This window comes from Hypomesus transpacificus, chromosome 2 (assembly GCF_021917145.1).
Source record: "Hypomesus transpacificus isolate Combined female chromosome 2, fHypTra1, whole genome shotgun sequence".
Taxonomy (NCBI): domain Eukaryota; kingdom Metazoa; phylum Chordata; class Actinopteri; order Osmeriformes; family Osmeridae; genus Hypomesus; species Hypomesus transpacificus.
The window spans coordinates 5,634,543-5,651,261 of NC_061061.1; the positions used below are offsets into that span (position 1 = coordinate 5,634,543).

The 16,719-nt window shown below is 41.0% G+C and overlaps 1 protein-coding gene across 1 annotated transcript; it reads left to right on the forward strand.

The window, feature by feature from the left end:
- The first annotated feature begins 5,836 nt into the window (after positions 1-5,836).
- Positions 5,837-8,155, forward strand: lratd2b (LRAT domain containing 2b). The gene is made up of 2 exons (XM_047041197.1): positions 5,837-6,029; positions 6,165-8,155. The coding sequence occupies exon 2, from the start codon at positions 6,374-6,376 to the stop codon at positions 7,196-7,198; it is 825 nt and encodes a 274-aa protein (XP_046897153.1). The 5' UTR covers positions 5,837-6,029; positions 6,165-6,373; the 3' UTR covers positions 7,199-8,155.
- Positions 8,156-16,719: the final 8,564 nt, after the last annotated feature.

The following is a 16,719-nucleotide window of genomic DNA, read 5'->3' on the forward strand; positions in this document are numbered from 1 at the left end:
TAACCAGGGCCGGATTAAGACATTTTGAGGCCTGGGGCTAATTACCAGGATAAGGCCCCTATATCGCCTCAACGCACATTATGACACGCACACCAACCCACGCCAGGTGCACTGACACATCAGTGCTTTAAAGTCCACAGAGCCACTCTATAAATATGATCAGTTTAAACATTTGACAAGAGAGTTTCTGCTCTTTCTCAATGCAAACTCATCAATGAGCTCTTCAAAGAAGAGAACAAGTTAAAAGAAAAGAAAGAAGTTGGTGCAGTATGTCATGCTCTATTGAGTAGGGATGCACCGAATCCAGGATTCGGATTCGGTCAAATATTGGGCTTTTGGGCGGGATTCGGTTTCGGTTGAACCTTACATTTTTTTCCCACCGAACCCAAACCCTACGCTTGCACTACGCCGTTACGCTGATCGAAATAATGACGCCGCCGTTGAATTCGGGAATGTGTTTACGTAGCTAGGTGGTTCGTTCAAGGTAGTAGGCTGAGAGAAAGTGAAAATGGAACTCAAAAGCAGAAAAAAAATTGGGTGCAGTGGCGATTTCTTTAAGACTGCCATGGAAGCTCAGCTTCCCCTAAAATATCAAAAAACTGATTTACATTTGGTGCTTATCCCGAACCTAATAGCCTAACAAGTCAAGGTTTTGATGTGAGGTTAAATTGGAACTTCACATAAATGCGAGCGCGCATGGCACAAACATGGAAAATGGAACATGGAAATGTTTATGTTTAATTGTTTAATGTTTAATTTCAGTTTAATTTTTGATTAATTTCAGTGCAAAATTGTTTTTTTTTGCTTTATGTAGCCTAATATGAACATTACGTTGGAGTCATATTCTTAGCTATATTTTCCGGAAATTACAACCCAAATGTTTACATGAAAGATTCAGGGCTTTTGAGAAAACATATTGTTCCCATCCTTGCAGGAACCTAGATTTATGAATTGACAGATCTTTCTTTTTTTCCCTGGCTTTTTCAGTTCCTCCTGGCATCTTTTTCCCTTCCATTTTATTCTTCTTTGGACGCTCAGCGTCTCTGGGAGTGAATGGAGGAGTGGGCTGACCTGGACGCTGGGCTTCTGCTTGATGATTGGAGGGTGTGTCAAAAGACTGCATCTCCTTTTGATTGACAACGATTTTTTACTATGAAAAGTTGCCGAAGCTATTCGAGTTTAGTCCCATCGCGGATTTTGGCCACACTCTCTGCTTTCCTTGACCGGACATTTTCGCACATTATTTTTGTTTTCACTCTGAATTTTTCTAATGTTATGCGCGGTGCCGTTGACTCACTCGACATCGGGCAACCTGAGGCCCCCCTGGTGGCAAGGCCCGGGGCTGCAGCCCCTAAAGCCCATTGTCTTAATCCGGCCCTGACTGTAACAACGTTGTCACTGGCAGTATTTCAGATGGAAATGCAATTCAAACAGTACCGTCTGCTAACTGAAAATATGGCCCCCAAAACTTAAATAAGTTTGACATTAATTTAGGGGGACATGGTTAATTCAAAAGAAGTTTGGTAGAGGCAAGCTAGCTGCTGTTGCTAGCCACACTTCACTGATTGTTTGAAAGCGCCGGAAATTGGAAAGTTTCTTTTGACATAATAAGGTTTAGCTATAGCTCAGCTGTGGCATTGAAGGCAGTAGCCCATAGACAGATAATAAAGAATAGATGCCGCATCGAACGCTAAAGAGGCAACCCTACCCTCTTGCCTCCCTTCTCTTGTTTATCAGTTTCTAGTAGTATTTTCTATTTTGAACAGCCTGTACACCAGAGGGCGCATTAGGTAGATTGTGACTTCCTCTGCATTGATTGGGCATGATTGGGCATTATAAACAGGTGCAAGCGCCCATGCTCAAACAATGCAGCGGAAAACCACTGAGACGCCACTGGTAAGTAGCTTTGAACCATGTGTTAGTTGCATACTTGTATTTCTGTTGTTGACCGATTGTGGTCTAATTGTTATTGTGAGCACTGAGAATCTGTTTCTTTCTTTGAGGTTTTCAACCTGTTATCGTGCTGGTGTAAACTTACAATAAAAAGCACTAAAGCCAAGTTGTGCCTCGCGTGTCTATGGGTCTTGCCAAGTGGACCAGCATTACTGAGAAAGAACTTGACACTGCCTACTGGCGCTGACTAGACATGGGGCCGCCATCTTGGAAAGGTCCGATCGCTCCACTCAGTGTAATCTGTTTGGTTGGGGCAATGAGCTGTCAGTGCATTTAATTAATCATACCGCACTGAATACCGAACTGATTTTCACACTTTTGTTTTTTGCTGCAAAGGTCATACATGTAGCTATGATACAGGCCACATGTTTCGGCGTATTTTAATATTCATAGTGGGCCTTTCCTTTCAACCCTTTCCTGCCGGACCATTCAAATATGGGCATTAAGATGCCCATGGTTCCCGCCTTAATATCTTTGCAAACATACAAGTCAAACACATCTCAACCTCCGTTCATACCTGCAAAGGGAAATTATAGAAAACGGACACGATGTAGCTTGGTCAAGTTCAATGTTGCAATGGACTAACGTACTGTAAGCTACACGCTACTATCCTACAGGTTGAACGACGCATTAGCAATCAAACAGATACGAAAAAGAAAACAAATGGAAACCTTAGGAAATTAAGAAAGATTGCAAAAATGTAATTTCAAATGCATCAAATATTATAGGTAAATTACCTTTTGCTTTTTGAACACAAATTATCTTCCTTTAACATATTTGCATCTTATTTCTTTTTAGCGAAAGGTCAAAGCAATTGATTACCAAACTCATATCCTAACATAAATTTCAGGGTCTATCACCATTACACTGGCTCCCACCCCAGCTCCAGCCTTGTTCTTGCCCTGTACCCCAGCCTCGTTCTTGCCCTGTACCCCAGCCTCGTTCTTGCCCTGTACCCCAGCCTCGTTCCTGCCCTGTGCCCCAGCCTCATTCATGCCCCAGCCGCGGTCGTGCCCTGTACCCCAGCCTCGTTCTTGCCCTGTACCCCAGCCTCGTTCTTGCCCTGTACCCCAGCCTCGTTCCTGCCCTGTGCCCCAGCCTCATTCATACCCTGTGCCGCGGTCGTGCCCTGTACCCCAGCCGCGGTCCTGCCCTGTACCCCAGCCGCGGTCCTGCCCTGTGCCCCAGCCTCGGTCCTGCCCTGTGCCCCAGCTTTGGTCATGCCCTGTGCCCAGGCCACCGCTTCCTCCGCCAGAGCACTTCTGGCCACCACCTCCTCCGCCGGAGGACTCCTGGCCGCAGCCTCCTCTGCCCGAGGACTCCTGGGGCCAGTTGCATAAACTTAGTTTAAGACTAGTCTTAGCCTTAGACTGTCTTAAATTGTCAGGTAAACTAGTCTAATTAAGCCTGTCTGTTGCATAAATAGTAAGACTGACTTAATTTGAGGTAGCCACCTCTCCCCCCTGGCTAAACCTTGCGGTAAGGTCTGAGTTGCAATACCAACGATCTGTTAGTAGGCTACGCCATTATCTTAGCATAATTTATTACAAAATTAAATACGTTCGTTAGTTGTAACTGCAGGAAAGGTTGACTGGCTTCTGCTTTTTGCTAAATGTCATTTTATTAAACGAGAGTAGATGACAACATTTCACTGTATCGACACTAGCGCCAGCCACCTGCGTTAGAGTTGTTGATAAATGGAAGTAGCGTTGGGGTTAAATTAAGAAGCTTAAAAACGCATAAACTATTTGTTAATAAGACAACTTTTTCAATATTGTATTCCTCCAACAGATATAGGTTTTCATCAGGTTTAAATGTATCGATCTTTCACTGTTAAGTGTCGCTGTTTTGTCCACCATCTTTTCTTTATTCGCGAAGTGTCTTATTTTACCCATAACGCAACGCGCAACAGGCTATCTAAGTCAGTCTTACGTTAGTCACTGATCTTAAAGCTTTATGCAACAGGTAAATTGAAGTGTCTATGGCAAGTCGGACTTAAAGTTGCATTTAAGTCTAAGAGTAGGTCAAATTTTATTCAACTGGCCCCTGGCCGCAGCGCTCCCAGGCCCCCCTCGCCCGCGCTCGCAGGCGCCCCCTCGCCCGCGCTCGCAGGCGCCCCCTCGCCCGCGCTCGCAAGCGCCCCCGTGCCCGAGCTTCGGCCCCTAGGCCGTCCCCCGGACCTGCCCCGACCCTCTGCCCTTCCTCCGGGTGAAATGTCAGGTGTCGGAATGCAGTGGAAATGGCAGACTGCCAGGTCTCTCTTGATGTCTCTGATACAGTGCCCTGGTAGGTCAGCAATGCAGAATGCATTTCCACCTGCAGCAGCCAATGTTTTTAATTTGTCATCTATCCTGGAGAAAGCTGCCTGGTAGACCTGGGGACTCGTCCCTACAGTGGCTTTCTGGAGATGAAACCTGTAGTTAGTTCTTTGAAGAGCAGCACTAACTTTCTTCTGCTTTACCATGGCTGGCTGGCAGTTAAGCAGAGTTCTGGGCCATACGATGAAATGTCAGGTGTCGGAATGCAGTGGAAATGGCAGTTAAAATTCAGAAAGACTTAATAATATTGCAATCACTGTCTACTTGAGGACCTGTTGAATGTGAGATTAGATCAGCTGTTGACTCAGATAACTGACATTGGCCGTGTTTCCCAGATTCATTAAGAAGCTCTTAACGCTAAGCATTGTCAGTTATAATGTCAGTTATCACAGAACAAATACTGTTCTTGTATTGTAAATGTGCAAGCATTCTAAATGTACAGGCATACAGCAAGGGCGTTTTTAGGTATAAGCAACTAGGCGGTCGTCCATGGCACCAAGCTGCAGTTGAGCGCCGATTGGGCGTAAAATAAAATAAAAGCCCTGATTGGGCGTATATAAAAGTATATATACTATATATAAGCATTAAAAAATAAAATGTTGTATGTTGTTTTAATTATTGTAAAAAGTAAAACTAATAAAACATTAAGTAATTTCTTGTTTATTTGTTATGGGTGAGATGATTTTTGTTTACAAATCAAGAGATGGTTGTAAATAATAGCAAAATACAAAGTGGAATTTCCCCTGAAGCTGGCATTCATATTTTTTTGCTATCTCGCCTAGGGTGCCAGATTGGCAAGAAACGCCCCTGAATATTAGACATTTAGTATACATTTCCCTGTCAAACTGACATGAAAACCAGCCTAACGTTGTCATACTCATAATTCTAGTCAGAATATGAGACTGAAATCGCTCGTTGGGCTGTGAGTATGGGGCGTGTTTCAACCGAACCCGGAAAAAAATGCCTCTTTTGGCTAAATTGGATAGACCTACAACCAATCAGAGCAACGTAAAATGTTGTTTGTTGAAAACAAATTCAACCCAAGCGCTCTTTGGTGGCGTGGTTGATTATGTTACTGTTGATCATCTGTCCATCATCATATAAAGCCCACCCTGACAATTTGATTGGTCCGAACAGCTCCTGTTGGGACATACTTTTTCCCAAAACTAGCAACCCCAGACCCAATTTCCCGACCAATTTTTTTTGTGGGCGGGGCTAAATTGGGCTGGCAGCCAGGCTACATGAAAACATTAATGAGCTGTTGGTGTGATGTGATATCGGGTAACAACCTTCTTTAGCCTATATGAAAGACAGATAAATAAGACATAGGCTATACACAGGCACCATACACATTGTTGTTACCATCAAACATTGGACGTTTTAAACACTTATATAAATCCCCACTTCGAGTAGCAGCAGAACTATAAGAGCAGAACAATAAAGTGATTTTTTTTATAAAGGTGTTGATCTGAATTAAATTGCGTTAGGCTTATCATGGGTTGTCTTAAACAGGATACCATAACGACAAGACAACATTGGTCTCACTGGTTCAACTTGTTGGTGGAAATAAATTGGACACCGTCACTTTAAACGACCACATCCGTGGAAGTGAGTCTCGTTGCAATAAGGGCTGTAGTCCATATACAGTTTGTGAGTCCACTTGACACCACATCGCAAAACGTAACAGCTCTTTATTTGCAATTGGAATAACGTTGTCGGGAATATTATTTAGAGTTAGCCTACAGGCAAGAACTGCGGGTGAGTCTGACTATTACTAATGCACTTAGCTGAGCTCAAAAAGCACAGGTGTATCCTACAGCCTACACCTGTTAGAGAAACACAATTTTGAGGCGAATTCTGTCAAACTCTTCTAAAATGTTTTTCTCTTCACAGGTTAACACTTTGATCTCCTGACACATTTCCGACGTTTAAATGTGGTTATGGATTAAAATCCTTCCTCGCCTGTGAGTTATTTCCAGGTGAAATTACTAATGTAGGCTACATACGGGCAGGCCAAGGTTTACAGCGTGAGCGCACGTACCTACTACACTTCCGCCTGGAACAGGTGGATAGTTGTTTCTTACCGTCCACCTGTTAGTGGTATGGGGAACCAGGTTGAAAAGTTGACACACTTAAGTTATGCTGAAGTTCCGACCGCTGACCCAAACGGGTTCGAGCTCAAAGATGACTGTCCTCGGATCGGAGTGTCCTACATATTCTCTAACGACGATGACGAACAGGAGGACAATATTGATGGACCCAACAGTGATCAACTAAACCAGGAAGAGAGGCAATATGACAACCGGAATGAACCCGAATGCTTGGTATACTACAGAGAGGAGTGCGTGTACGAGAAAAATCTGAAGCTCTCAGATATGACCACATATTCGCCGGAAAACCTATTGATTAAATGCAAACCTGGCGACTTGGTAGAGTTTTTGGCCACTGGCCAGTATCCTCATTGGGCCGTGTACGTCGGGGGCTATCAAGTAGTCCACTTGCACCGGGCTGAAATAAAGAATAACTTTCTGACAGACGCAAGTCAAGGGAAAAGAGGCAGAATAGTAAATGGCCTTTATAAATTCCGTGCGTTGCCTCCTGAGGTGGTGGTGCAGCACGCAATGGAGCATGTTGGGGTGCGAGACAGAGAGCTGTGCTGGAGAAACTCTGAGTGCTTTGCCGCCTGGTGCAGGTATGGCAAGCGCGAGTTCAAAATCGGTGGAGAGATTCGTATAGGAAAGCAGCCTTACAGGTTGAAATTACAAATTTCAGAAAAAAATATCCATGTCCTGGAATTTCAGAGCTTGGAGGACTTGATTATGGAGAAGAGAAGAAACGACCAGATAGGCAAAGATGCGGTGATTTTGGAGCTGGCCAACCACCTTAATACGAAGGATGAAATCAAGAATCACCACGGCGTTAATTGAAGGTTTTACTAAACCATGAGACTGTAGAACTGACCTGATGATTAAACCAAAATCATTAAAAAAAAATTGGAAGTAGCCAAAGAAATGTCTTGCTTGTAGGCTATTCCGACGTCTGGCAAAAGTCTCAACAGTGTCCAATCTTAATAAGAGGTGAAAATACAAATTTGGAACTCAGGGGTAATAGAACACTAATGAAGAGTTTGATTAAGGAGACCTTATTGTACATTGATATCAGACAATATTTCTTTCAATAGTTAAAGTAAAAAATTATTGGAGGGATAAAGCTATCTTTCCTGAGGGCAATGTTGATACAGTTTTCATAGCCATGACTGGAACTTTAATTAATTAATTGATTAATGGATTTTTAAGATTTATTTTTTGAATTACGTTTTTATATATATATATATATATATATATATTAGTTGGGGTAGTTACTCAAAAAGTAATATATTACACATTGCTAGTTACCTTTTTTTAAAGTAATGCTTTACTTGACTAGATTACTCACTGTTGAAAGTAACTAGTTACACTACTAGTTACATTGCTTTTGGATTACTCCAACATCACCTGAGATGCACTATAAGTTACTTGCGAAGTTATATGCCCAAATCAACTCAAATTGTTATTATAATGAGGACATACACACAATCTCTTTTATGCTTTTTAATACAACAATGCTGACAGTTTTGAACATCAAGTTGTCAAGCATAACAAGGCTACAGTACTATACACCAAAAGCATACAGAATGATGTGTTTGAGGCAGATATTTGACAGATCTGGTCATGAATTTAAAAAAGAGCTGATTTCAGTGTCAACCTTTTGGAATATTAAGAACCTAATAATAACAGTATTATTTACTCTGATCAAATGAATTCCCTAAAGAGGCTTGTGATTGTTATATGATATAATGTAAAATCCTGGAACCACTGAGCTGAAAATAAAATCCTGGTAACATCCATGTATTTCCTGCATTAGCAATTCAACTAGCATCATCAAAATACATTTCTTTACAATACAACATCATAACTCATAACACTCAACTATTTAAGCTCCTACAAGCCTTTTTAACTCAGATTGGTAACTTGCTGTTGGAGGTCCAGTCGTGGCTGCTTGGCTGGTGTTGGCAATGGAAAACTTTCATCGGCATCAGTGTCACTCCGTTGATTTTTAGCCAATCTGGAGTTGGCATTTTGCCGTTGAAGATGTTTTAAAAGATTAAAAGTTAGTAGAGAGGTGTTTTGGCCTGGGCACAATGTACATTGTACAGTTAAGTTTTTGCCCTATTGCGCAACTAAAACTAAGTAATGTGCATACTTCCATCCCTCAAACGATGTCCTAAGCGGCTCTGCCATTATGTTTTCGCCTCTTGAATTTTGGAGCTAGGGTCAAAGTGACGAGTGTTGCGCAAACACACATACTGTAAAGGGGAGTTTGATTTATCAAAACTTTGGACACATTTTTCCATTCAATTGAATGTGGTTTGAGGGGTTGAACTTCCACCTCAAAATGGGGATTGAGGTGATCAGCTGCCAACTTTTTATCTGTTCCTTTTCAGAGAAAGAATGTATGTTTGAATAAGAGTATGCAATTCCTGACTAACATCCAAATAACTTTGAAACTAGTTTTTTGTTAGTGATCTATTGAACCAGTAGCCAATTAATTCAAGCTTTAAGCATAGTAGGTAATCTTTCATGGATGGCAAACAAATTAATGACGTTGTATATCTCCCAATTGTCAAATAATTACTTATGCTATTATGAAACTACTGAAACAGGGCCTCAGTCTTTATCTTTACATTTCAGTAGCGATGACAATAGCGGGACTCCTTCTGCCTTTAGGGGAAACCTTAGATTGGAACGTTATTGACGTTTTTTTATGTCTCATTCCATACCACATTTACAATGGAGAATGCTGCAGTCCCTCCCCCTCTAGATGTATACCCATGCACTGATGGATACATCTCTGACCTCAATCCAGAAACATTGGAAAACATTTTGGCTAACATCTTAGGTGGTTCAACAAAAAATGTTTAGCTCCAGTATTGTGTCATGCAGGCATTTCTATACTGGAAATCACTCTTGTGTGTAGGATTGCAATATTTTAAGGGGTTAACAAAGATAATACTTTTTATTTGTAATCTACCTTTCTTGCACTCAAAGCGCTAGGTTATGGTTGATGGGTTGCTTAATATTATCCTAAAACCATTCTGTGACTAAATTCCATCCTCATTTAAAACATGATATGTTTTTTCCAATATATTCCTATAGTACCAGTCAAAAGTTTTGGACACATTTTCCCATTGGGAAGTGAAGATCAACCAATAGATTAACCGAGCAATTACATTTTTTTCATGAACGCTGGGAGAACTGACTGTGTTCATAAGATAAGAGATGTTCAGATAGATGGGACTGCTGATTAGCCCAGCTTTTGATTAGTGTTGCTATCTGAAAGTTTAAATATAATTTAAATCCTAATTTGACAACATTCTCTGCAATACATTATACCCCATACCCTTTGAAATAAGGCCATGCCTCTAATCACCTTAGAGCAGGGGTGTCGAAGTCCGGTCCTCGAGGGCCGCTGTCCTGCATGTTTTAGATGTTTCCCTGATCCAGCTCACCTGATTTGAATGAAGGGTCGTTATAACAAACCATTTAATTGAATCAGGTGTGTTGGAGCAGGGAAAAATCTAAAACATGCAGGACAGCGGCCCTCGAGGACCGGAGTTCGACACCCCTGCCTTAGAGGGTTGTGTTCCTTCACCATGAATCTATAAACATCTTGGCTCATTTAACATGGGAAATTATATTTCGTTACACAGTCATCTAAGAAACTTACAGTAATTTAAGCATGTTCATGTCATGTATTGTAGTTGGCTACTGGTCAGAAAAGAATAGACAACAAGTGGAATTTAATGGTGAAGGTTTGATTTGGACACAGCTCTGTTGCCTGTGCTCTGTATTTTCGAACGTCTTTCCAGTCCAATCCTTGCTTGTCTCAGCATGGTCTTGTTTTCTTAGTCACACAATAGTCTGGTCAGGTACCCCTCCTTTCTCAAGCCCCATGGAGTCACATAACTTGTTTGAACTACTGAGTCCCGATGTCCAGGGTTGGTCTGGGTCACACATACATAAAAAGGATGTAATGAAACTACTCTGAATATTCTTCCCCCAACTGGACTTTCTCAGACTCTTGGAGATAGGATTATGACATTGAAAGAAAGACAAACAGCGAGAGGGAAGGGAAGAGAGCAGGAGGGACACAGCCAAGCTATCAAAGTGAAAGATGGATATAGACCCTGGGAAAGGCACTGTGAAATTTGTGGTGTTGTGTGATTTTCAACGTGAACTCTGATGTGACCATGAATGTTGTAGCAAATTTAACAGCTCTGTTTGTCACTCAAATTATTTCTGGCTCATGGATTCAATAGCTACCAATGGATTCCTTTGACTGACTCATCTTTGGTTCTTCTGGCCAGTGTATTTGACTAATTATGGGTGTGATTTAATACTGACTGTAAAAAAGAGCAGGTGCAACTATTTCAATTTAGCAAAAGTAGGTTCTCTTTTCTAGTAAATGTTACATGAGAGGAGATATTGTAGCCTGGCAATTGCATAATGTCTCTTTGTCTCTCCCCCTTTCTCTCCCTTTATTTCTTCTCATTCCATTGCAGATAAGCCCTTCAAAAACTATATATATCTGTCATTAAAACAAACATCAAGATCTCACACAGTCGTGAATCAATTTTTCGAGCCCTTTTTTATTTCCTTCTGTCTTACTCCATGATTCCACTGCAAGGGTCATTGGAATGTCAATTTTAGAGCCTGTTTTCAATGATTCCCAATAGTCTGTCTCTAGATTTGGCATTGAAGAGAAAAGTCTCCTTTTATGACTAATGTGACCCAAACATGGCCTGTTGGCGGTTGGCTTGGGGGCAAACAGTGTTCTGACAAACCAAGGCTGATGCCAAACAGAAGAGTATTGGGAATTATGTAAAAAATAGTGCCATGGCATTGGTGATTGCTACCTTGTGGATGTTTTACCACTGGGTAAACAGGAGGTCTGAGTCACAGCCCAGAGGGAAGATAAGACACACACACCAGTAATGAGTGGGAGGCAGACAACAGCCATCTGGTTCAGCAGCATAGTGACATGTAAAGTCAATTAACAAGGATCTCCTTGGCTTTACATCCTCTTTTAACAAAATCAGGTTCCTTCAGTCACAACTGTAAAATCCTTCCAAAGGGGAATGAGAAGAGCTTGTTTGTGAACTTTTTAAATTAAATAATCTATTCTGGGCCTCCATTGCAGAGACAGGTATATACAGCAGCCACAAGAACTCTTGCTGGGCCTATCAAAGCTATGGAAATTTTGGGCATTTGAGAGGCCCTGGGGGTAAGATGCCGGACAGTGATAATGACCTAACCCTTGTGCTGCCTTCGTGTCACATGAACCATCGTTGTGTTGCGACAACTTTACCCAATACAAAAACAAATAAAAAGCATTTTCTTTTAACCTTCGTGATGTGGGGGGTCTGACACAGCCCAACGGTTAAAATAAAATGCTTCACTTTGTTTTTGAATGCAGTAAAGTGGTAGCAATACGACGGTGGGTCACAATGACTGATGGGTCAGAATAACCCGAAGATAACAAAAGAGCTAACTAATACAAACTCATCTGATATACTTCACACTGTGGCCTGCATTTTCTGAGCCGTTGCACATCAATGTTTGAATAATTTGAATAACCAAATCAAGTAGTTGCACTCCAGTGCAGCACAAATATATATATAATGAAGGTCCATCTTATTTTTATCTTAATATTTGAATGATAAGGTAGAGAACTAAGAACTCAAACAACAATTTTTATTTATTGTATATATTTTTTGTTGCTTTTGTTTTTGGTCATGATTTTAATATTTGTAATGTTTCATACCTTCATACAACACATATGAAGTAGCTTCTCAATGCCCAATATGGTGCAGTACACACTAGAGCTCTGGGAAAATGGACACACTTATCAAAGATGCGTGATTACAACTGCTTATGGAAAATGTATCTCCCTTGTGCTACTGTTTATTGCCTTTAATTATGAGACTAATTACACCAATGTATCTTCCCCTACTCACCCCACCCCACAGCAAACAGAAACCCTTGTGCAGTAGTCTGATTCAAATCTCAATATGCTCAAAGAAATTGGAATGTAGATGTGGAGTGTATATGTAAATGAATGAAAGCATGACTTGTAACAGAAACACAATATTTGGTTTATGTGATTTGTCTGTCTCTTTTGATGAGTAATATGTAACTTGAGTTTTGGGGGTAATATCTTTTCAGAGTTTTTGTCTCAAGGAAACACTTGCAACATGGGAGTTTCCCAATATCTTATTCATAAGCGGTCTGCAAGAAATAAGCCCCCTCATCTTTTCCCTTCTTCCTCTTGGTCCCTTGGGAGCACAGAGACAATAGAGGGAGTCAGCCTAGAAAGACACAGCAGGGCTGGACACAGGAGTGAAATACACACACACACACACACACACACACACACAAACATCTTCAAAGCCCCTGTTTTCAGCCTAAGATTCAGCCAACATCATGGGGTAATAATAAATAAAATAAAACTATAGTCAACCCAATACATTATGACTATTGGACAAGCAAAGTTGAGGGATCAAATGATGGTGATGGTGCAGTCCCCATAAGGTGTCCAAAAGATATAAACATTTTAAAGAACATTTGAATTAAAAAAGATTTTCTAAGCAACATATTACGTAGGTCAACATTAAAATTGTTAGTGGACTCCTCAAATAAATGGAACACATTTATTTCCCCATTTAACATTGAACATGTACTTTTATCTATCAACAACAACTGTAAGCCCGGAAATACATTTAGAAGTTTACACTTTATCAGCTCAAACCAAACAACAGTGAAGACCACTTTTATTAAATGATAATGTCCACATCAGTACTTCAAGCTCTTTGGTGCTGAGAATGATATCTCCATGTTCCTAAACAAACAAAAGTCTTTATCAGAGGCAGGCGTAGTTTCCAGGAAATCCCTTAGCTTCCAGGCATTCTTATAATGATACCTTTTTCTTGGATTATGAGCTGTTCTGCTTTTGGAACTGCTTGGTTATTTACATTCTCTGGTGGGTCTTTGGTTCCCCTCTGAAAGCAGTGTTTATCCGAGAGAATGCATATCCTTCCTTTCCAGAAAGCAGACAGACAGGCAGACAGCAGGACGTCCAACAACGGAGCATGCCCATCTGAATGCAGGGTGTGATCCACTCACACTGTGGGATGAATTACATGTTCACTGAACAAAATATATCCAATAGATCCTTGGAATTTTTACCACACAACCAGATATGAATAATTCATCATCTCTTGGATTAAGAGAGAAAGACTGATTTTAACATAACATGTTTACCGTTGATATGTTTAAACAGGAATGCAGATGTTGCCCATTGCGTTTTAATGTGTGTTTGCGGAATACATGATTATCAAGAAGGAAAAAAGACAACCCCTAGTGAGCCCATACATTCATTAATGATATCCATAGCTTGGTTAAGCCCTTCATAAGTGTCGGTGGAGTGTCGGGAAACTCTTTAATTCCCCTCTTGCTCTTTATTCTGCCCCTGACACATATCCCCTCTGTGGCAGATTTTGAACTGCTGCTAATCCTCTGGTGGCTATACGAGCCCCCAGATGTCCTCTCCCATGCAGGGGCCCTCTAATTTGTGGACCTGTTTGGGATGCTATTGATGTCCCGCTGATGATGGAGCACCAAGGCCACACCAAGTCACTGCTTTTGTGCCCTTGTTCTATTCAATTGCTGTCTCGTCTTGTGCCCATGTATATAATTACGGCACAGTGAAGCTCCTGTTTTCCAACCGTGGGCCTGTGTAGCGGTGAGTCCCTTCTCTCTTTTGCAAATTGACTTTTGGGATTGCCAAGAAAGACATTGTGGCATCTCTGTCATTTCCATTCCATTCATGGCATTTGTTGGAATTGTGAATGTTTGTAAGTTCCATAGGTACAACAGATGCCTTATCTTTCTGGTTGCAGGCATTGCATTCATCAATGGATTCCATACAGAGAATATGAACAAGTGTGCACTAGGAGGAGACATAACTGATAACCAACTGATAAAAGTGTTAATGTGATATAAATAGAAAGACACTGACAAACAGACAGAGAGTAAGGAAGAGAGAGAATTTTTGTAGGAGTGCATAAGGGAGAGAAAGGGAGCAAGAGACAGTTAGAGAGAGACAAACTTAAGAGAGTAATCTCAGTTGGCCTATTCCTGGACGCAAGCCCTAGGCAGGCTTCGCCTATTAGCAGGGTGACATGCAACCCTGACAGGATGAGGAGCTAGCTAGGAGTTTGACCCTGTTCCCAACTTTTCCTTCAGCTCAGGATCATCGATGTGACGTGCATTACCAAGTGAGTCCTTACTGAGGGCCTGCAGTCCAGTCCCTCTCCTCCCACTGCCACTCACCATCACCCATCCATGTCAGCTCCAGGACCAAAAGAGCTTGATCAGCCCCCCTTTCTGTCTTCACACAGAGCACACAGCATCAAACAGCTCCACAGATTTTTGCTGAATTCTGGATTGTTCACGACTGCAGGTTTGTCATAATTCAGTGCTTTAAGGTCTTTGTGTGTACAGGTGCCATGTCAGGCCAAATACAGAGTGTTTTGCATGATTCCACCTCTAATTCCTACCAGCCAGAGGAATCCTGTTTTTGGTTTGTGCTTTGTTACAACTATGCACAGTGCCAGTACAATGTCAGTGAAACACACACAGATTACTTGAACTATACACATTATACAGATTCCATTGGTGGAGCACACACACAGATTCCTGGAATTATAGATAGGGCACAGTGCCCGCGATGATGTTGGTGACACACACAGATTTCTGAAATTATAAATTGATGGTGCAGTGCCCGTAATGCAGCTGGTGATTACAGTTCTTGTCAGTGGTTTTGGTACCTATATTTATCAGATAACAAATTAAAAACTCTGTCATCTCTGAAGTACTTGTTCAACCTCCACATCATCTAAAATCTCTCATCTCCGAAGTACTTGTTCAACCTCCACATCATCTGTTGTAGTCAAATTGACAATGCTGTGGTAGTCTACATTCATGCAAATGATTATGTAGCCTTCATTTGTCTGCTGTTTAATGTGTAAACACATTAATTTATGTAACAAAATTCACTGATCTATACTTTAAGTATATCCACTTTATATTGTATTTCTGTTACCTAGACAACATCTAGTCCATAAAGAAACCCCTTTGAAACCAGAGATTCAATGTTATGCCAGCAGTCAGCACTAAACTGGCCATATCGGTTGTAAAAGTGAATTTGCTTCAAGAAAACAAAACATAATTTCCCTATTTTCTTTACTACCAACGTTGGTGCGTTGAGCGCTTAGTTTAATTTAATTGCGAACGCGTTTGTTAATCAACTTTTTTCAATATCACTGATTATGTTCCATGAGTTTTTCAAATTTTTTCTGAGATTTACATGGGTGTGTATGTGGAGAGCCTAGAGTGCTGACTGAAACGCTTATAGTTTCGAAATCTGTTTCAAAAAGTATTTATAGTTTGCCAGCATTGCAACAATTTTCACTCTTCATGCTTAATTTTTGGATCAACAGATAGTTAATTTAGTGTTGGTCGTAGGAGTGGCGAAAATCTGCTATCAACTTGGGGGGGACAATTATATGACATTTTCTCAAGAGCAATTTCTAAATGATTGCTGTAATACAGCCTACATTGTAATATGTTAAATGTATATTGAGGAACCATATTAATACTCCTGAATAATTTATAGTTAGTAACTGAAGGGTTGTCTCAACTTGTTCAAATGTAGTTAGAGTAGTGTTTCTTATCAGTCAAGTATGAATGCAGGTGTACAGTATTTACAACCAGCAATACCAAGAAAGGCCAGTATGTACTGTACACTGTATGGTTGCAGTTTTATGTAATTACATTTACATTTATGCATTTAGCAGACACTTTTATCCAAAGCGACTTCCAAGAGAGAGCTTTACAAAAGAGCATAGGTCACTGATCATAATTACAATGGGCATGGTGCAGTCTCAATAAAATCAAAATAATAATCTCAATTGAACCATCATAAAGTCGGGGAAAATTGCAAAACCATTTCTCTTGAAGTGTCAACACTTTGTGGGTGTGGCTGATATGGTTCTGTGCCACCACTGAGGTGACTAGACAGTACTGTGCCACTGTTTCCTGCTGGCAAAAAGGTTGACCCCCGGTCCTGCCATGGCTGTGACACTGTCATCTGAAGTCTCTCCCTGGCTCTTTCCCTTTCACCACCCTCACTGACTCACAGTCTGTCTCCTAGAAAAGACATAAGGTGTTTGCCATCCTTCTAACTACCAGTACCAAATACTACACAATCACAACAACAAAACCATTGCCTCAAACAAATGTTGGTTCAGTCACCAGTCTAAGTAGAGTGGGGGTATCCATGGAATTGT

Bases quoted from the DNA above. Each gene is read 5' to 3' on its own strand.
- lratd2b (XM_047041197.1), top strand. From the start codon at position 6,374: ATGGGGAACCAGGTTGAAAAGTTGACACACTTAAGTTATGCTGAAGTT.